The following is a 19,194-nucleotide window of genomic DNA, read 5'->3' as shown; positions in this document are numbered from 1 at the left end:
GACAGCGAGGATCAGACCTTTCCTTGGTTCTTCCTTTGCCAAACGAGACCAACTTAAGTGGGCACAATATTCTGGCAGGTGCTCTAATCAAAGCGAAAGTGACATCACAGTGATCGCTTCTATGGCCTTATTGGAACCTGTTGCCCAGAAAACATCACTGGATGTCGCACGCTGTCCGAATAGTGCGATAAAGGAAAGACGAAGTGGCGCGGTCAACAGGTTTGTTGAAGTTTTTAGGACATGGTGCAACACGTTGCCTATCATGTCAGTGCGGAGCTCTTGGTGGTGATTGATGAAATCCCCCCGTGCACTCACTCTTACACCTCATCTTCAACCTCCTTCCTCATATTCCACACACTCAATTCCGCTTCATCAACTTCATCGCCCGCTCCACCGTCCCAGTCCCCATTCATTGGTACTGCCTGTCTCCCGTTCCTTCAGTTCGACCTCCCGAATCCTTGTCCTGGCCGCCATAAGTGCCTTCCCTAGCTTATTCAGCCCCCAGTTCTTCCTATACCTCGCCGCCACTTCCTCTTTATACCCAATCCCCCAAACTCTATACCTGCTACTAGCCTCAGCGAGTTCTCTCTCTTCAGTGCCCAGCAGGATATCCTTCATATTTCTATTCACCGGATTCGTGAACTTAAATCAGTTCCCCACCCGCTTGACTTGGCTCTTGATCATATTCCAGTCAGCATCGTTAAAGCCCCTGACTGCTGGGCCGATCTTCTTCTGCTCGCTGGGATCTTTGCTCTCAAGGATGCTCATACAAGACCTTGCGTCCTCAAAGTACAGCGCTTTGAAGAACATGTAGGACTACTTTGCGCAGTTGAACGTAATAGAGTCGCCCTGAGAGGCGACTATAGCCTGTGCTGCGGCCTTGTTGGCAATGCCGAGGATGATGCGTGTTGGGATTGTGATGCGCGAGTGCTTCCACTGGCAGAAGACATCGTACGGTTTGACGTTGAGGTGGTAGAAGAATATTGTGTCGGACGAGGTTGTGTGGGTGCTTTAGTTTGGAGCAAGCGGGCGTTCTTGCGTTTTGGCGGCATCTCGTGTGTTCGCGATGTTTGCTGCAGATGGTTGTAAGACTGTCTCAAAGTTCTCTCGTGAGACTTTGTTTTCTGTTAAGAGGAGTGTCGAGGTTGTGGCGCGTATGAAGTACCTCAGGTGCTCTGTGAGATGGGTCGAGCTGATGCGGACTGTGGAACTGAAATCATGGAATCAGATTTGGCGCGTACTTCAGGTGCTATGTGAAATAGGTCGAAGTGACGCGCACCATGGAACCGAAAGTGCGGAACCAGATTTCGAGTACCTCACAACTCTTCCACATTCTTCTCTCCCCCCTTGCCCAACGTGTTAATTATGGAACTGGCCGGCGGATGGCATCTTCATTGAAGTCTGTGAAGAACTTGTCTGAAAAGACTTTGCTATTACATTTGGTTTCCGAGCGATGCACGGCAGACTTGCGCAGTTATGTTAGTATGTTCAAAGACATGGTTGCACCAACTGCCTGCTTCGTTTGGTCAACAGTGGTGGGGACTTGTGATGGCAGGGCAGCAGTCGTGAGACGTGTGAGCTCCCCGCAGCGGCTCGCAAATGGCTGCCGTGAGGTAACGGCTGGATAGTTGTAGAATATCCAAAGCGTGACAAAAAGAGCCAGACGAACGAGAATGCTGAGACGGTGCAGCCGAGAAACGAAGCAAGGTAGCTGTAGTCGAGGTTTGTGGTGATATAACATCACACTCAGTATTACAACCGCAATGCTTTGCATACTCCAGTCCTACACTGCCCATCATTCCAATCAAGAGTTGAAAATCCTACTATAAAGCTTCTCATGCCTCCCCACCCAGAGATCCATAACAGGCACACTCTGCCCCGCGTCCTCAGTTCTCCTTCCCCACCCCTCATCCACCAGCCCGCGGATCCTGTCCTGCAGCTCCATACTTGCAAGCAGGCTCTGCGCCTGATACGGGCCCATGACACTCGCGCGCACCGCAGCACTCATGACCGTCCGTGCGTGGCTGAACAGGAACAGGTATGCGGCTTCGTGCAAAGGCACGGCTAGGATCAGGGATATTAGGCCCCACAAGGGTGCGTAGTGCGCGTTGGCGTGCGGCGAGGTGCGCAGCGTGGACGAGAAGCACGTCAGCGCTTCGATTGCAGCTCGCCGGTGATCGCCACCGTCAGCGAGCGAAGCGCTTTTGTACTGCGTTTTGAAGCTGCGGTCCCACACAGCGAGTAATGCGCGTCCTTGGGCTATGCTGGCGCGCCGCGCGACGGTACAGGGTGTGCTTGCGTCAAAGTCGTTGTCGAGGGTCTCGATGTCTGAGGGGTCGCGGTAGCCAGCGAGGACGTAGGGGAGCGCGGTGCTTGTGAGTGTTGCGAGGGAGAGGCGGAGGAAGGCGTTAAAGAGGGGCAGCTGGGATGCGGACGGTGGGGAGAGTTTGTGGTGGGCCAGGTACGACTCGAGACCGCTGCTGAAGGCGAAAGAGCCCAGTGGTAGTGCTGAGTCGGACAGCAGAAGCAGAGCATGCAAGGCCACTGTCTGATCAGTAAGGTGCCGTGTGGTGCGCCGCGATAACGGACCTGCGTCCTTGTCAGTCGTAGACGGTGTCGACACGGCCTGCTGTTGGTTCAATTGCGCCTTGGCATCACGAAGACGCCCCTCGAGGTCAGCTATTTCATCCTGGAGAGACTGCTGGCTTGCAGGTGGGGAAGTCATGAAGAGAAGTGAACAGGATGCGGCGCCAGATGAATTGCATCTGCTCGGCTTAGCATGCTCCTTATCGATAGAGCATCCCACCATCCCACTCCTTGTGTACCGAGCTAATGTACATCTCCAATAATCTCATGTCTGTCGCGGTCCAATACCTGTGCCTCAAGTCCAAAAGTTCCATCCCAAACGCCAGAGAGACTACCATGTCCCAGCCAAACCCCATCATGCATCCGCGGCATGGGGTATAGATGCAAAGAAAAGCGCCGAACCAAAAACCAACTGTGCGCTACGGAAGCTGAAGATGTAGAGACAGCTTTCACAGCATTTGTGTGCCGTGTCGATGGCTCACTCGTCCTTCTTGGGGATGTCGGCGAACATGGGCTGGCCCTTAGCCGCCTCGAAACTGCGGGTGCTTGTCTTCTGGAAGAGTGTTTGGGGCTTGGACCTGGGGACATGTAAGCACTGGATTTACATTCATGTGACGTGTAAACTCACTTCTTCATGATGTTCTTATTGCGGAAGTTGCTGAGCTTCTGTGTGGCCGGTGACTGGATCTCGTCCGAGGGAGAGACGTACTTCTGTGCCCTGCTTCTGTTAGCCTTGCGCATTGAGTATGTAACGTGCATTCTTACTGCTCGTCCTTCATGCGCGACTCAAGGACCTGACGGTGATACTCGAGCGACTTGGTGTCTTTGGCGTCGGACTGCGCGACAGGTTTGATCTGCGCGTTGGTGTCACGGCTGCTGAGGACGTTGGCAGACATTGTTGAGTGTGGTTGTGAATGTGCGTGGGTGCAAAGTGGATGTTGACTGTATCGAAGCGATGTTAGCGGTGTTGCAGTGGAAGTAATTGACGTGATGGGTTCTGAACGCGTCCCAATGCAGCCGTTAAGAATGTTCACGCTCTTAGTGTTTGGTGAAGCCTGTTGCTACGGGCAACAACGATCGGCGAGCTGCTAGCACGAGCGAACGAACCATGACGCACTACTTACAGTCTTATCCCCTGCCCTTCTCAGCCCTATTCCCTGTTCTCCACCGGTCGGAGGCATTCACCCGTTCCCTTCTTGTCGACATGCGTGACTCACATATTTTCCAGAATCTGGAACACTTCTGAACGTCCCTGCACATCGTGTTCCCTGAACGTATAATGCATTTTGATATACATGAGCTTGTCGTCGTGACGACAGCTTCTTCCCAATCTTGCTTGTTTATCACATACTTTGTGCGAATTGAGATACCTATGCCTCCTAATTGGTGTTCAAGTCTACAGCTGGGTTTACATCAAACATAGTGGTCGATGCGCTCGAATAGTCGGCCGAGTCACAGAAAACGTGTCGCACACTCGTTGGATCTCTGATGGATTAGTATTCTGGACCATGTCCTTCAGTCGTGTGAGACGGGTGTTGATGATTCAGAAAGCTCGAAGCCCAAGGATATCGTTGCCGAACGCCTGCAATGCAACGCCGGTGGTGACAGAAGTGTCATTACATACATTATCTAAAACCTGATCTCGTAGTTGCCCGCCCGTGTCATGTATCTTACCCACTTGACACTGCTGTAGTTGCTCTTCTCGAACACCTTGAGATACCTGACCAGCAACCCAGAGCTCGTAAACATAAGCAGTGAGAAGCTCAAGTTCAGCGGGGGTCTCGACCACGCCTTCTGGTTCGTCATGCTCGTCAGGCTCGCTTCAGCACTTAGCACAAATTCGCTCTGTCCCGTAAACCTAGGGATCTTCCAGACAATGTTGTTGTGCTCCGGCTCATACTTCGCCTTACCCTGTGACGTGCGCTCGGTAATGCGCGCAGTATTCAGCGGTGTTGGTATCCGTACGACAACGTTTGTAGCGAAGAGTTTCGAGCCGTAGTTTGCGCGGATGGCAATGCTGTACTCGACTTTGGTCTTGCCGACTTCGTTGACGATGGCGTGGACTTTGAAGGGTAGATTGACATTTTCGGTTGCGCGGTACCGCATGAGTTCGAACTCGCCGTCCGGAGGGATGAAGGATATTATCCTGTCTGCGTCGAATTTGCCGAGCTTGACGCACTGGTGGAACTGACAGTCTTCTAGTGTGACGCTGCCGGCAGCTGCTCGTGTGGCTTTGGCGCCGGCTTTGTTGCCCGAGGGCTGCTGGAGGTTGTCCTCGCCGAGTGTGAGGCGATCGTTGAGGCCGAACTTGCATTCTGGTGTGCCTGAGAGGTATGCGCGCATGATGATCTGTCCGTTGACATCCGCTCGCAACACTGTGCCGGTCGCTGACATGAGGAGGTTCACATCCTCGATGACGTCGACGAAAGCTTCGTTCTTGCGGTACTTGATGTCTGCCCGCCGCCATGACAGGGCGCCAGTGGCCTGCATTGTGATCTTGGACGAGTCCTCCATGGCCCGTTCTGACTTGACGCCCTCCGTTGTGATGTACATCTTCAACGTATCTGTCTCAGTATTCTGTGGGTAACCAAAATCCAAGATTTCATCCAACAGCTCGTACACTAGCACGAAGTTGTTCTTCACGGCCTCTTCGTCGAACTTCCCGAAGTATGCCTTCCCCAGACCAACCAGGCGGTACAGAAACTCGAAGACAAGGGCAGCATTGGCGTTGCTCTTAGTCACAGCGACCAGGTAGATGTTCTCGTGCTTCACATGGCTGAATGTCGTCGAGCCAAGTGTAAGGATGGGCGAGCGAACTTGTGCGTTGGAGATTACTTGGATACGGAATACGTCGGCGAGGCGCGGGCGGCAGTCGTTACGGAAGGCGCGAAAGATGAGGTTCTCGCCCTTTTGGTTGAATATGAGGATACCGGAGAGCATTGCGACGGCGATCAACGGACAGGCAGCGGTGACGAGCTGTTGGCGGCGTGCTTCTGTCCTCGTGCATGTCGAAGCTCTCCCTGCGAGGGGACGGATGAAGCCCCACACGCTAATCATGGCGCAGGGGTCCCATGTGGAGCCGCACACATGTCCATCTTCACACATCATCCTGAACGTTGCACCAATGTGTGCCTCTTCAGAATCGGATACATGCGCAGTTGCTACGATAGTCGAAGCCGTCGATCGTGTGCCTGAGTATCGCTGAGTCTGCTCGCCCCTATGAACAATAGCTCTCTTTCCCCCTCTCATTCGCGTTTGACCCTATCAAACACACTCAGCTTTTCCTCGACACTCATGTCATCTTCGAGGTCACACATCTGCCGTGCAATCTCCACCTTCTCCTGACAAATCTCCATCCACTTCTCTTCGCGCTGTGCTCGGTCCATTTCCTCGGCAGCGTCTTCAGTCTGTTCATCTATGACTTCACCGTCTCCGGTCGATGTGTGCTCCCCCACTTCTTGTGTCCAGGACGTATTTGCAACATCACTCGCATCATCGCCATCGTCTGCAGGTCCATCGAGCACGTCTGAACCTTTGATTCCGACCTTTCGTCTGCAGAGATACATTCAACAGCAGTTACCATAGTACGCTTAACACGCGCCCCTCTATAGACATGTGTATCGTCCTTACCAACTAGGACTTTCACGGAATTTAGCATACTTAGCATAATACTAGTCTCGTCCATGTTATATGTGTTCTCCAGCAGTATATCTGGAGGTTGTAATTCCTTTTTAATCACTTCAAACCAATACTTAACCTTGTTATAGATGTTGTGCTAGTTCTAATCCCGTGGCTGGTTCTTCTTCGCTACAAGCTCTAGACGATGTTTCTCAAATGCCTTAGCCTAGTTTGGGCCAGGAGGCTTGAGTGGCCTGTCCGCCAGCGGTTAATTGCGAGTGGCACTAAATGCTATTGCAACTACGTGCTTCATTTGCATAGGCGTTCTAAAAGCCTTCTGTTGTAACAAGAACTCTACAACTGCGTTTACTTCGTACTAGGTGAGATACTGCTATTTATTAGCTTTAGCTTCTTTTAATTCTCGTTCAAGTTTACAATAACTGAGGGTGGAGAGTGCCACATTGAAGTGCGCTGCTTAAGCTGCGAGGGTGTCAGGGATGCTATCTAGAAGTGCTTTAGTTAGTGCTTGACTGGCTAGATCCATGGTGGTTAGTTCACTGTAATTCTTGTTGTAGGAGGAGAACAGAACGCAGCTCAGCGTGTGCCAGCGAGGCTGTGCAGTGCGGTGCAGACAAAGCAACTCAACACATTGCTATTTACAGACTAGACAAACCAGCCAAACCAGACAAACTAAGCAAACATATTCCACGCGCCACAAGGCACGTGTGATAGCTAGGATTTAATACAGTAAGATATTTAACCGCTAATGCACATCTAAGCAAGCTAGGAGGCCGCGCTAGGTCGAAAAACTCGTGAACCCCTCTTTCCAGTCAGCGAAACTCCCAGAAGACACAACCCTGACAGCTGAGTGACTTCAACTCTTGAATGCTGATTCTCTTGTGATAGTACTAGTATATCATAGCCCCAAATTTGAGAGGCTCGTTAACAGTCATCGTTGAACAGGGGTAATAACGTTAGAGCGACTCCAGAGGCCATAACGAAATGATCGACAACGCCATCAACGAGATGGTATTTTTCTGTTCACACACCGGCAACAGGTGCGGAAATGGTAGAATATTGCTAGTACACTAGCTACAACTTTATTTACTTGCGTAGGAGAGTCTCCAGACGATTAATTAGTGTTGCCATCTCGTTACGGAGTGGTTCTCGTCACGTAGTGGGGGATATTAATCACTTCATGCGCTCCTCGTTTGCACGCTCAGCCCACTCCACCCACCGCTTGATCACTTCATCCACCTTCTTCACACCATCCTTAGTCGCATCTACCTCGAACCATTCTTGATGCTGTTTACCACAAGCATCGCACTTCTTCATCACCCGCTGCTCCACAAGCTCAAGATGGATCATGCGCTCCACACGCATGACCGTAGGCACTTTGCGCACAATGCCCGCATCAGACGCGCCCCGGTTGCCCTTCACATTATGCGCAGAGGTGCGACGAGAGTTTGTTGGCGAGGCTTGCGGCGAAGGCGTGGGCGTTGATGATGAGATGTAAGGGTAAAAGCGCACCAGGGAAAGCGAGTAGCCACATTGGCGTGTCCATTCGTTCATACGACGGTGGACATTGTTGGCGCGTCCGATCTTCAAAAGGATGGTATCCTTCTCAACGACACCGCTTGCTTCATCATTGCTAGATCGTTGGCGTGTAGAGCCTGACCGCGGCCGCGAACCGTGCTTGACCGAGTACTGGCGTAGCACGTCGGAGGTGCGTCGTGCCTGGCCGGGCTGTGACGGAGGAGTGAGGATTGTGGATGCTGCGGATGAGGGTGCTGGTCCGGAAGCTTCCGGTGTCAGCCAAAATATGTATATGTAGCCTTCGTCGTCGTGTTGCGAAATCGGTTTGGACAGCTCAGCAAGCAGGGTCGCAGCCAGCTGCGGCGACACGTTCTGGGGAATGTATCTTAGCATACCCCCTTTCTCCGATGCACCTTCGACGGTACTGCTGATCAGCTTGCGACCTGGTGCCTGAGTTCTCGATACAGGTCGTGGGGCTGAGGCTGCACTTGGCCGACTGCCATGTGTCTGCTGTGGGCGAGGGGGCATTTGTGGCATCTGCTGCATAGGTGTGTCGGCCGCATACTCGGGACGGTGGCTTGTCCGCTTCTTGTGCCTTATGACTTCAATCTCATCGTCGTCTGCAGCACCACAGCACAGAGACTGCCAGAAGCCTGACTTCTTTGTCTGCGGTGGAGGTTTCGAGGGCCGGCTGTTTCTGCGCTGCTTTTGCGCTGCCATAACGTCGCTTGGTACTGAGATCAAAGGCCCCTCGACGCGATCCCAGGTCGCCGGTCGATTGATCCGCCGTGGTGGCCGATTGCCCGACGATCCAGTCTCTTTCTTGCTGCTGTCCCGCCTCTTGCGATGTGGTTCCTGCACGGCATCATCTACTTCCAAAACCCCGAGTCGCTGTACCAGGGTATCTATACTGCTCCGTTCTTTCAGTGGATAGAGTTGTGTATCCGGGCCGTCACTCTTTGTGGCTGCCAACTGCTCGGCCTGGTCTTTGTGCTGCCAACAGAAGTATGCCGCAGCCCCAATATCTTCGCTGTCACTATCGCCCGCGACTGACACAACGGCAAGAACGCCGTCGTCTTCGCTCACTTTTGCATCAATTGGTCGTCTACATGGTCGGCCAGACTTGGTGATGCCTTTGCATGTCGTCGCTGGATTTCGACTGTCTGACCGTAGTATCAGAGATTCGGGTGTTCGGCCTATGAATGTCATATCCAAGTGAGTGGATGTAGTTGATTTTATTGAGATGTGAGGGCCAAGCGAAGGAAGCTAGAGGTATGCGTTGTTAATCGAAGCGCCTTTCACCGCTCAAGGAATTGCCTTCTCACAACCCCGTTCTGCAAACAGGAAGGAATATGGTCCAGGCACGCGCAGGAAATGAGTGTCATCATGCTGCACGGACAGTGGGAACACTGTTGGCGAACGTTGCGTCAACCGGGCGCGTGCATTGGGCAGATGGCAGGGGTCGAAAGTCGCGAGGCAGGCGCGTGGCGCGCGTGGCGGTGCACATGGCGGTGCCGGGCGCAAGCCTTTGTGGAGCGGCAATCAAATACTTAATGAAGACCATCACCAACACGGAATGAACGCGATTCGAAACCCTACAGCAACTCTTGCTTACATACACGAATTATCCATTGTCTCGAAGGAACAAAAGAGGTTGCCATACCCGGCCACACGATGTCTGACCTGAGGTCCACTTTGGGATCGTTCGGCGTTCAATATCTCCATGTTTTGGCCCCCAAACTGCTCCTGAGCTTGTCAGCTGCGCCTGACCTATCATCTGCAGCATCACATAACAAGGCCTCCGCCTGCCTCCAGTCATTTCTTGGCGATTGAAATGTTTCAAGAGTCGGAGGCGATATTCATGTGTTCCTTTCCAGCCCGTGAATCTTTGTGCCACGCGCGATGGCTCCTGCTTACAGCAACCTTCTGAACCCACCCGACCAGCAATATCACGCACTACACACTCTTACACCAGCATACTACGATAGACATACGATGCTGCCCGGGTCGATTCATGAGGCGCGAGATGCGGGTTACGATGCCACCTCGTATCCCGGGCACGATATAACAAACTATCGCGACAGCCACAGTGCTCCATGTCTGATCGAACCGACAACAGCCGCGCGAAATCCATCTGAATCGTCAATCGGCAAGCTGTATCCAACTGAGGTTTTCACGGACCCGACCAATAAGCGTCCTCGTTTCAGCGTTTGGGACTGGGTATGGGAGTTTGGAGCTTCTATCTTCAGCCTGGGCTCCCTCGCGGCGGTCGTAGCCGTACTCGCAGCGAACGAACACAAGTCACTAGCAAATTGGACCTTCGTCTTTGGAATTAGCCTCAACACTTTGATAGCTATCCTCTCCACGTTGTCAAGAACAGCACTCATGGTTCCAGTAGCTTCCTGCATAAGTCAGCTCAAGTGGATACACCTGATCAGTGCCTCGAGACCTCTTTGCGAAGTCCAGGTTTTTGAAGATGCCAGCCGCGGCCCTTGGGGCTCCTTTGGGCTTCTTTGGAAACTTCATGTCAGGGCGAAGCTCGCCACCTGGGGCTGTGTCATCACGATCTTGACTCTAGCAATGGGACCTTTCGCCCAGCAGTTGATTTCGTACCCTTTGAGAAATGTCGTCTCCGGCAGAGCAACGTTTTACACCAGCCATGTGTACGACTCTGCATATGGCCAGCCCCGTGGCACCAGAGGAGCAACAGGTACAATCAGTAAGCATGGATGAGTCCACGTCTCAATACCCACACTAAGATAAGGATAGCTTCGACCATGGGCCCCAAGATGCAGGGCGCTATGCTGAATGGTCTTTTCAACTTGAGCTCGCCAATGCAGTATACTTGTAGCACTGGCAATTGTCAGTGGGACGATTTCTCTACCCTAGCAGTGGCAAGCTCTTGTCAGAATGTCACATCTACCAGCAAGATCGTGTGCCGCGCCGAGGCGGGGGCACGTTATTGCAACTATACTACCCCTTCAGGCCTTTTCATCAGGGCTAGCAGCTGGCAAAGCTCTGGTGGTGGAGGAGCGACCCGGTTCAACTCCACTGCCATTACCCCAGATGTCGGCGGCTCTAGCTGGTCAGGTGATCGGGATGGGCCCATAAATAGTACCCTTGCAACTATCGCAATGGCTGCATTGTCCAATGGCTTCAACCTTACGATGCCTGATCTGATGGAGTGCAGCATGCGCTTGTGTGCTCGAGTTACGCGCAACCTGACTGTGAGCAACGGGACTTTTATACCAGGTGTTTCTGAAGACTTTGAGCTTGAGGGTGTCCCGGGTAGGTACGAAATCGACATGCGGCCCGGGATCAGTAGCCCTAGAGACTGGTTCACCTTCAATACGACTGGAGATCACCCGTCATATCCTGGGAATCGATCCTTCAGCTACAATGCGATCGATCTCGATGGTGTGAAAGGATTCCTTCGCACCATCTTTTCTCCAGATGTTGGAACCCCTTACTATCTATCTCTCATGGACTCCCCAGATCGCGCAGGAACTGTGGCCTTGATCAGCGAAAGTATGAGTTACGCCTTCGCCCATGCCCCAAGTGGAGACGAGCTGGAAGGTAGAATGCTTAGTGACGAACTGTACATCGAGGTTCATTGGATTTGGATCATTCTCCCTCTACTAGAGGTAGTCATGAGTCTCACATTCCTAGTGTGTACTTTGATACACACTCAACGCAAGGGTGTCACAGTTTGGAAGTCGTCCGGGATCGTTCCATTGCTGACCGTAATGGTCGGCTGGGACAACAGCGAGCTCGGAGCTGCTTCCGGAAGAGATGTCGAGAAGAGGTCGAAGAAAATGCGCGGACGGCTGGTCGCGAATGATGGAAACGTGCAGGGCTTTCATAGAACGGAGTAGCGATGGGGCGGCTTTGAGATGATAATAAGGTACGAACGAATCCGTCGTATCGGAAATGCCTCCCTTCGCGTCTAGTGATGTACACGTGGAAGGAAAGCATTTTGTGATATGCAGGTGAGTACGAATATGTGAGAGAGCTCTTCCTTTGGAGATACAATTTTTCCGATAGGTCCAGCTTTGCTCCGATGTATGGAATCATACTTGATAGGCCCTACGTCGACACTAATCGCGGGGTAAGGCACCCAGTCACCTCTTCCCTGAAGCTCAGTTGCAGTTAAGCCCCAACCGCATGAGAACTGTCCGACTATTGCGCTATGGGATCTCTATTCGGAGTGCCAGCTATAATAGCACCAGCTGCTGCCTTTCTCCTCTGGATCTTCTGGAAGGTTTTCCTGAAACCCAGTATTCTTCCAGATCTGCCAATTGTTGGTCTCGACCGATCGCAATGGTTCGCGTGGCCCAGAACGCTTTACAAGTCTTTTCACGGCTTTCGCGAACTGTATGGCGAAGCCTACGAGAAGGTATGTCTGTTTGCGTCCTTTTCACCTGTGAACATGAACTACAAACATGATATGGCGTGCTGTCTGATGGTCTGGGCTGTGCGCTAATAGAACTCGTAGTATCTGTCCCAAGGGAAACCTTGTATTCTGCCGGAGCTAAACGACACGCAAGTCGTTCTCCCTAGTTCGCTGGGCCAATGGCTCGTAGACCAGCCAGATGCCGTGTTGAGTTCGCAGATGCGCCAAAATGAACTCCTTCAGAGCAAGCACACCTTCCCTATTCCAAAAATGGCGGAAAAACCTCACCACGCCCATGTCATTAAAACAGATCTCACGCGAAAGTTGGGCTCACTGTCAGAAGAGATCTGGACAGAATTGAAGACAGCTCTAGATGAGCACTGGGGTACAAACAGTGAGGAGTGGCGGGAAGTCAACGTTTTCCAGACCATAATGCGCGTTGTGACCAGGACTTCGAATCGACTTTTCGTCGGAGAGCATCTATGTGAGTCCTAGTATCATACCATGTACGATGACGTTTCTCACAATTCGCCAGGTGCCAACGAAGCCTATCTGGATCTGTGCATGGCTTTTGCACAGGATGTTCCAATAGGCGGTATACTGATTCGTCTGATGCCCAGTATACTCCATCCGCTTCTAGCTCCCATCATAACGCTGCCGAACCGCTATCACAATTACAAGATACGGCAAATGCTCCGTCCCGAGATCTTGCGAAGGCTGCAGATTGCGGAGCGTAGCACTGATGATGCTCCTAACGACTTCCTCCAGTGGTATATCACGTATGCGAGAAAGTCGCTAGAGCCAGAAGAGAGCACCCCGAAGTTTCTATCTGACCGCATTGCTACTATCAACTTCGCAGCGATCCACACTTCCACCTTTACTGCGGTAAACACCATATACGATATCGTCAGCTCCCCTGGCATGAACATGATTCTGTCTGAGATCAAAACTGAGGTTCAATCTGTCATGCCACCGGGTGACGAGAGGTGGAGCAAATCCAGCGTTCAAAGTATGATCAAGACGGATGCTGTCTTACGCGAATCGATGCGCTACTCGTCCTTTATGACCGGTGCCCTGCAACGCACAGTGGTTGCCACGGAAGGCATCACCACGCCTGATGGGTTGCACATCAAACGAGGGAATGTCATCGGAGTCCCAGCTCTACCTGTCCATCGTGACCCAAACACATACCACAACCCAAACTCCTTCGACCCTCTTCGTTTTCTTCGGCGCACAGGAAAAGACAGCCAGCAGCAAAACAACAAGGAGAGCACAGTCCGGAGCACAAATACAGTCGACACTTCCCTTATTTTCCTGCCATTTGGACACGGAAGGCATGGTTGTCCAGGACGCTTCTTTGCCGCCAATGAGATCAAACTCCTTCTGGCTTACATAGCTATGAACTACGACATTGAACCGTTGAGAATCCGCCCTGAGCCGATCGCGTTTGGAAGCATAATGACACCGAGCCCAAACATTTCGATAAAGATAAGAAGGAAGAAGGAATAAATCGGTGGAAATATAGATGGCGTCAAACTCTCTTTCCGTAGAACCTTTTCTAGTGTCGTACGAGCTGTAGTTTGGTAGTTTAGGGTTAGCTGTAGTCCGCCTACATGTGCTGTTGGGTGGCAGACTCATTCTAGAGAAATTAGTTGAGCTCATCGTGTGTAGTGTGGAATTTCATTGCAGCTTCTGCTGAAGCGGACAAGCTTCGACTCGACCTAGAGCAAATTGCTTAGTTGAGTCCGTTCTTGATGTATCATCGAAACTCAAAACCCCAAAGCGGTGAGAAAGGTAGATGAATTAGGGACGACAATGTGTGAACGGCTGCGCTCGAGTGGGACTGTCGAATGGAGACAATTGGGTGCAAGTGTGATGATTGGAAGGCTCAGCAACGCTTTGCGACGTGGCCAGCTACAAACTCTTCTCCAGGCATCATTGCAGTTCTCATGTACGGTAGTCTCCATTGATGGTGACATACTCATGCGAGAAATCGCACGTCCAGAACACCGCCTCCTCGCTGTACTTGCCCTCACTCAATTGCACCTTAATCTCCAGATCCTCGGCCTCCAGTATCTTCGCCGCCCTCTCCTCATCGACCTGCTCCGGCTCACCCCTCACCAACAGCTTCAGCTCCTCACTACCATCGCTAGGAATGAAGCTAACGCTCGTCTCCTCCGGAATCACACCGTCGACATTCTCAGCATACCCAGTCGCGCACAGAATGCGGCCCCAGTTTGCATCCTTACCGTACAATGCGGTTTTGACGAGTGGCGAGCGAGCAATGGTCGAGGCGACGCGGTGCGCGTCCTTGTAGGTTGCGGCGTTGGTGACGCGGATAGTGACGAACTTCGTTGCGCCCTCGCCGTCACGGACAACGAGCTTAGCAAGATCGATAGCGAAGTCGGTGAGCGTTGCCTGGAAGGCTTCGAAGTCGGGCGATGAAGTGCTGTCGATGGGCTTACCGCCAGCTGCGCCGTTGGCGAGGATAGCGACGGTGTCGTTGGTCGATGTGTCGCCGTCGATGGAGATGCTATTGAAAGACTTGGTGATGGCGGATGTAAGTGCCTTTTGAAGGGGGCCGGCGGAGATGGGCGCGTCGGTGCAGATTACACCTAGCAAGGTGGCCATGTTGGGGTGGATCATGCCTGCGCCCTTGGTCATGCCGGCGATGTGGTACTCCTCCTGACTGCTTGGTAGTGCGAAAGATCTCGAGACGAGCTTGGGGAACGTGTCGGTGGTGCAGATAGCTTTGGCAGTGCCCAGCCAGTGCTCGTGTGTGTCTCCGAGGTTGTAGTATGCGGAGGGGATCTTCGAGACAATCTTCTGAATGGGCAGTCGCTGACCGATAACACCAGTGCTCATGACTATGCTTCGACTTTGGCCATCATGCTCGCCGTTGTTGTCCCTGATGAAGGCCTGATCGGTCTCCCTGCCCATCAACGTCGCGTCCTCGATGCCACCTTTTCCGGTGACAGCATTGGCACACCCGCTGTTGATGATGACCGATCTAATGCCTTCACCATTCCTACTTTTCAGCAAGTCTCGGCTGACTGTGACAGGTGCGGCCTGGAACTTGTTGGTCGTGAACACTGCAGCACCGGCGCATGGTGAATCAGACGCAATGAGTGCGAGGTCGTCGAAGCGCGTGTTTGAAGCTTTCACGCCAACATGTGCACTTCCAGCCTTGAAACCGAGAGGATACGTGCCGTTCGTGGGTATGTACTTCTTCTTAGCAGCGGGAATCGAGCCATCGCCAGGTGCTGCGTAGCCTCGTGTTTGCGACGCAAAGATGCGGTTCGTGCGGGCGAGGAAGCGAGAGTTTGGGCGTGCGAGAGACATAATGAGGCCGCGACCAACGAGCTTGAGTACTCAGGGGTATATAACTGGGCTAGTGTGAGTACAATCGCTGAAGTCGAGACAAAAGCGGGCAGTCGCAAATGACGCAGAGCAGCGATAGCTCGAACAGCCCTCAGAGCTTCCTCCTCTGACTCAACAATGATTACGGCTAGATTGACATACCTCCAAGCCGTTGTGCGTGCACAGATCTCCAATTGACCTAACGCGCCCTGCAATGCCTCCAAACACCAACAATGACTGTCCGTTGTCCTTCTCAAAATTCCCGCGTGGAAAGGTGCAACTCTCCACGTCCGCTATCGGGCCTCAGGCACCAAGCCAATCGCGTCCTAGCCCCATCATTAGACCTCCGCGACCCACACCAGCAACAGCGCGCCCAACGTCGAGCCAACGAGATAGCAAAGCAGAATCAGGTACCACATCGTGGGGATCAGCTCTGATCGCGAGACATATGGCGATGCGATAAACAAGAGTGTTGCGGTAGGTAAGCCCGCGGGTATCGAGAGCCGCAGCCCGGCAGCAAGGTTGGTGAGGAAGATGCATAGCGTGCTCGATGGAATGGCGTACGGTAGGCTGTGGATTTCGTGAAGGATGAGGCACTGTGATGCTGCGAGGATCAGGATCAAAGCGAGTGCACAGGATTCAATGAGCTCGCGTTGATGTGATGTGAAGCTCCTGCGCGGCGGCATAGGCTGTGGAGCCAGTTCTACGAGCGGCAGCAGCGTCTTCTGCTCGGTGAAGTAGATGTCCATCGCGGGTCGAGTTATTGGTATGTCCGGTGGGTGTGAACGTGAGGAGGGTGAGTAGAAGCCTATAGACTCAGACAATCTTCGCAGTATTGAGTGGCTCGACCGCTCCCGGCTGTCTCATCGCAGCTGCAACGTTGCCAAATGTGAAGCTCCTGTCACCATGCGGTTACGTCAAGGCAGCCTCCAGCATCGGCCAACCCTGTCAAGCGCTCTTATGACAAGACAAGAACAACACAGCAACCGGACTCTCGAGCAAAGGCACTGGAGTCAAGCCTCAACTCGGTAACCCGAGAATAGCTCAAAACGGCAGTACCGGTACACTAACCTCACGCATCAGATCGAAGTCCGCAAACTCGGACTCGTCAAACACCACACGATGCGTACTTCTTCGGACTCTGTCACAGCCATTGCTGGCTGTCTGGACCCAATTTTTCAATTCCCCAAGACAATATCGCCATGTGGGGCGAAGGAAGAGAGCCTGACTACACTACCACCCACAAGATAATTTCCACTTGTCAGTAGGCATGAAGTCGACCTCGAAGAAGCAACTAAATCTCGTGAGGACGCGTAAATCATCCCGTTTCCTCGATTCTGTGTTTCTTTCTTCGAGGCTGAAACGCCGCCATGCACGTCATTGTGCCTTCTTTGAGGCTCTGCCAGCCGCCTCGAGCCACCATTTTCCCGTGCGAATGGCGAGCGCACTACAAAGACATGTGTCGTTGTTTCATGGCGAACATGGCTTACAGAGGAAGTCCGCAAGGGGCCCAAAATACTGGGCGCCTGACAAAGCAACGACGGACTCGATGGCAGGGTCCAGCTGTGTTCATATTTTGTTTGTCCGTCAGTCGATCCTGAGGAGCGGAACCGTAGTCATAATGAAAGGTGCCCTTTAGCCAACGTCACAGAAACGCCTTTGTATCTTCTAAGACATCTGCATCGCGCATCAAAGCCGATCATTGTTGTGCTTATCTCGAAATCGCATCTTTGTCGAGACTGTTCCAGAAGCTTATTCCATCCAACGTCTATTTCCATTTTACTGCAAGGGGTGGCTCGTCAATCGTTGGTGGCGCACCCATTTGACAGGTGACGCGCAGCCGCGAACCACGATGCGCTCAATCGAGCATGTAGTACATATCGAAGGACGATCCGCATCGCACACGGCAAGAGTTGTTGCGCGTGGCCAACAGCCGCATGAGCCAGCTTCTTCGTCATCCTCTCCCTTGCCGACGATACGCATACAACAAGCGACTGTTTCCCAGGCACAGCGATTCACGATCGCGTCTGACACAGTGATGATAACCAGTCCTACGATGTCAGCGACAATAACCGAGACCGCCGTGCCTGCGCAGAAAAAAGATGGCCTCTCGACCGCATCGATAGCTGGACTCGCCATGATTCCGGTAGTGGTCTTGCTCATTGTCGTAGCCGCATCCACGTATTTCTGGCTACGCAAGCGACGCAGACAGGACCCTGAGATTCGCTGTGCGGGACCAACACGCCCAGCCATACCAGAAAAGGACTTCCGCTTGCCAAACAGCTCGTTCGACTCGACAGCCAGCGGTGGAAAGTTGCGCAGTATGACTGCAATGAGCACACCGGTTACAAATAACGGATGGGTTGCGTCGCCGCGGCCTCGGGCTCGGCCCTCGTATGATTCCACTGTCCATCGCAACCCTTGGCACGACCAACTCCCTAAGATCTCTGCCGATATTACGACGGCCAGTCTTCAGGCCCCAAGGAGGGACGCGGATGAAGGGAACGATAGTCCGATCGACCGCAGCAGCCCGTTCAGATTGAAGAGAGGCGATACGAGGAAGAAGAGCAGTCTGGACGCGGACGTTATGAGCGCGTGGCCTGCGCCGCCGCAGCCAGTTGCACAGCGAGCACCGTTGCAGACTTCCCGTGTTGGGAAGACCTATATGGAGCGAAGATCCATCAGCGCGGAGTATTTTGCGCAGGAAAAAGACCATCATAGCGCGCGAGGAGCGCAAGATCACTGGGAGAACATCAGGCTCGAGTTGGCTCCCGATCCAGGACCGGTAGTCAGATCGCATTGAGAGATGTTCCGCGACTGTGCACCAAGATAGATGATAGATTTACACGGGAGCTTGGGGCATTGTGAAGGTATGATCAGCGCGGCGTTGGCACATTTCGGTATACCACTGGGAGGCTGGTTATTAAATGGATAGACTCTTCCACTTCTTGTATTCGTCTGTAGATATGTTAACGAATGAATGTACACTAATGACTGGTCCGACACACCCTCTGAAGACGCTTGTGGTATGCTCTCGTTTCGTCTTGGCCGTTGAGGCCAAGATGTTCGTTCTGTCGTCCTGACAAGATCGTCATTGGACGTGGGTCACCCGAGAACGATTGCAATGCGCGAAAGGCACAAGACTCGCGCTTGGTCTCATTGGCATTCGTCCGTGTGGCAGCCAATGCAGTCGTGTCTGCGTGGTGTCTCGCTTCATCCTCCTCAATCGCTCGAAGCACATCCTCTGCAGCCGCAGTTGACGCACTGGACGTCCTGGTTCTCCTTCATCTGCTCTTTGGGCACGCGACAGATGCACGTCGACCTGAAGTTAGTCTCCTTCGTCTGAATGCACCTCGTGCAACACAGCTTCTCGTAGCCCTGCTTTTTCCACTTGGCGATCAACATGGCGTCTGCGTATCCGTTCTTGAGCAGCCAGTCGTACAGTTGCTTGCTGATGGCTTCCTTCTCGTAGTACAGGTCGTAGATGTATCGTGAGCGCTGGTGGGTGATCTGGAAGACGGGCCACGTCATCTCGTACTTCTTCTTGCCCTCGTGCGATGCGTTCTCAGCGTCCTTCATTTTGTTCTGGAACTCGAGGAGCGTGTCTTCCAGGTCCTCGAAGCCTTCTGGTGGGGCCTTCTTCGAGGCGCGCGCTGTGCGAACGGGAGGCATGATGGCAGCAGTGAGCAATGTGAGTATAT

General features: G+C 52.8%; 12 protein-coding genes across 12 annotated transcripts; 4 read left to right on the top strand and 8 right to left on the bottom strand.

Moving 5' to 3' along the window:
• The first annotated feature begins 185 nt into the window (after window positions 1-185).
• M421DRAFT_203664 (uncharacterized protein) lies at window positions 186-1,211 on the top strand. Its single transcript, XM_033588143.1, has one exon. The coding sequence runs from the start codon at window positions 293-295 to the stop codon at window positions 812-814; it is 522 nt and encodes a 173-aa protein (XP_033453991.1). The 5' UTR covers window positions 186-292; the 3' UTR covers window positions 815-1,211.
• Window positions 1,212-1,804: 593 nt separating this feature from the next.
• Window positions 1,805-2,725, bottom strand: M421DRAFT_1115 (uncharacterized protein; the record flags this gene model as incomplete). Its single annotated transcript, XM_033587204.1, has 2 exons — window positions 1,805-2,544; window positions 2,590-2,725. The coding sequence occupies 2 exons, from the start codon at window positions 2,723-2,725 to the stop codon at window positions 1,805-1,807; spliced, it is 876 nt and encodes a 291-aa protein (XP_033453990.1).
• On the bottom strand, window positions 2,590-3,671 carry M421DRAFT_416088 (uncharacterized protein). The gene is made up of 3 exons (XM_033590937.1): window positions 3,352-3,671; window positions 3,215-3,304; window positions 2,590-3,164 (listed from the first exon to the last, which is right to left on the bottom strand). The coding sequence occupies exons 1-3, from the start codon at window positions 3,480-3,482 to the stop codon at window positions 3,065-3,067; spliced, it is 321 nt and encodes a 106-aa protein (XP_033453989.1). The 5' UTR covers window positions 3,483-3,671; the 3' UTR covers window positions 2,590-3,064.
• A 544-nt stretch (window positions 3,672-4,215) lies between these two features.
• On the bottom strand, window positions 4,216-5,526 carry M421DRAFT_97803 (clathrin adaptor, mu subunit; the record flags this gene model as incomplete). Its single annotated transcript, XM_033598548.1, has 1 exon — window positions 4,216-5,526. The coding sequence occupies one exon, from the start codon at window positions 5,524-5,526 to the stop codon at window positions 4,216-4,218; it is 1,311 nt and encodes a 436-aa protein (XP_033453988.1).
• A 179-nt stretch (window positions 5,527-5,705) lies between these two features.
• Window positions 5,706-6,307, bottom strand: M421DRAFT_203638 (uncharacterized protein). Its single transcript, XM_033588142.1, has one exon. It carries the CDS (start codon window positions 6,150-6,152, stop codon window positions 5,832-5,834), a length of 321 nt encoding a protein of 106 aa, XP_033453987.1. The 5' UTR covers window positions 6,153-6,307; the 3' UTR covers window positions 5,706-5,831.
• A 958-nt stretch (window positions 6,308-7,265) lies between these two features.
• M421DRAFT_416087 (DUF1766-domain-containing protein) lies at window positions 7,266-9,128 on the bottom strand. The gene has a single exon (XM_033590936.1). It carries the CDS (start codon window positions 8,947-8,949, stop codon window positions 7,396-7,398), a length of 1,554 nt encoding a protein of 517 aa, XP_033453986.1. The 5' UTR covers window positions 8,950-9,128; the 3' UTR covers window positions 7,266-7,395.
• A 607-nt stretch (window positions 9,129-9,735) lies between these two features.
• On the top strand, window positions 9,736-11,615 carry M421DRAFT_52650 (uncharacterized protein; the record flags this gene model as incomplete). The annotated part of the gene is made up of 2 exons (XM_033595039.1): window positions 9,736-10,450; window positions 10,510-11,615. 2 exons carry the CDS (start codon window positions 9,736-9,738, stop codon window positions 11,613-11,615), a joined length of 1,821 nt encoding a protein of 606 aa, XP_033453985.1.
• Window positions 11,616-11,929: 314 nt separating this feature from the next.
• M421DRAFT_51841 (cytochrome P450) lies at window positions 11,930-13,642 on the top strand (the record flags this gene model as incomplete). Its single annotated transcript, XM_033594969.1, has 3 exons — window positions 11,930-12,136; window positions 12,236-12,617; window positions 12,669-13,642. The coding sequence occupies 3 exons, from the start codon at window positions 11,930-11,932 to the stop codon at window positions 13,640-13,642; spliced, it is 1,563 nt and encodes a 520-aa protein (XP_033453984.1).
• Window positions 13,643-13,721: 79 nt separating this feature from the next.
• Window positions 13,722-15,846, bottom strand: M421DRAFT_416085 (arginine biosynthesis bifunctional protein argJ). The gene is made up of 2 exons (XM_033590935.1): window positions 15,656-15,846; window positions 13,722-15,519 (listed from the first exon to the last, which is right to left on the bottom strand). Exon 2 carries the CDS (start codon window positions 15,473-15,475, stop codon window positions 14,081-14,083), a length of 1,395 nt encoding a protein of 464 aa, XP_033453983.1. The 5' UTR covers window positions 15,476-15,519; window positions 15,656-15,846; the 3' UTR covers window positions 13,722-14,080.
• Window positions 15,832-16,242, bottom strand: M421DRAFT_1109 (uncharacterized protein; the record flags this gene model as incomplete). Its single annotated transcript, XM_033587197.1, has 1 exon — window positions 15,832-16,242. One exon carries the CDS (start codon window positions 16,240-16,242, stop codon window positions 15,832-15,834), a length of 411 nt encoding a protein of 136 aa, XP_033453982.1.
• A 997-nt stretch (window positions 16,243-17,239) lies between these two features.
• On the top strand, window positions 17,240-18,637 carry M421DRAFT_203126 (uncharacterized protein). Its single transcript, XM_033588137.1, has one exon. It carries the CDS (start codon window positions 17,346-17,348, stop codon window positions 18,294-18,296), a length of 951 nt encoding a protein of 316 aa, XP_033453981.1. The 5' UTR covers window positions 17,240-17,345; the 3' UTR covers window positions 18,297-18,637.
• A 78-nt stretch (window positions 18,638-18,715) lies between these two features.
• On the bottom strand, window positions 18,716-19,165 carry M421DRAFT_97798 (cell cycle control protein cwf14; the record flags this gene model as incomplete). Its single annotated transcript, XM_033598547.1, has 1 exon — window positions 18,716-19,165. The coding sequence occupies one exon, from the start codon at window positions 19,163-19,165 to the stop codon at window positions 18,716-18,718; it is 450 nt and encodes a 149-aa protein (XP_033453980.1).
• Between the last annotated feature and the right edge of the window lie 29 nt (window positions 19,166-19,194).

Source organism: Didymella exigua, assembly GCF_010094145.1.
Source record: "Didymella exigua CBS 183.55 unplaced genomic scaffold M421scaffold_2, whole genome shotgun sequence".
In the NCBI taxonomy this organism is placed as follows: Eukaryota; Fungi; Ascomycota; class Dothideomycetes; order Pleosporales; family Didymellaceae; genus Didymella; species Didymella exigua.
Note: the sequence above shows the minus strand (reverse complement) of the source record. Positions and strands in the feature narration are given on the sequence as shown.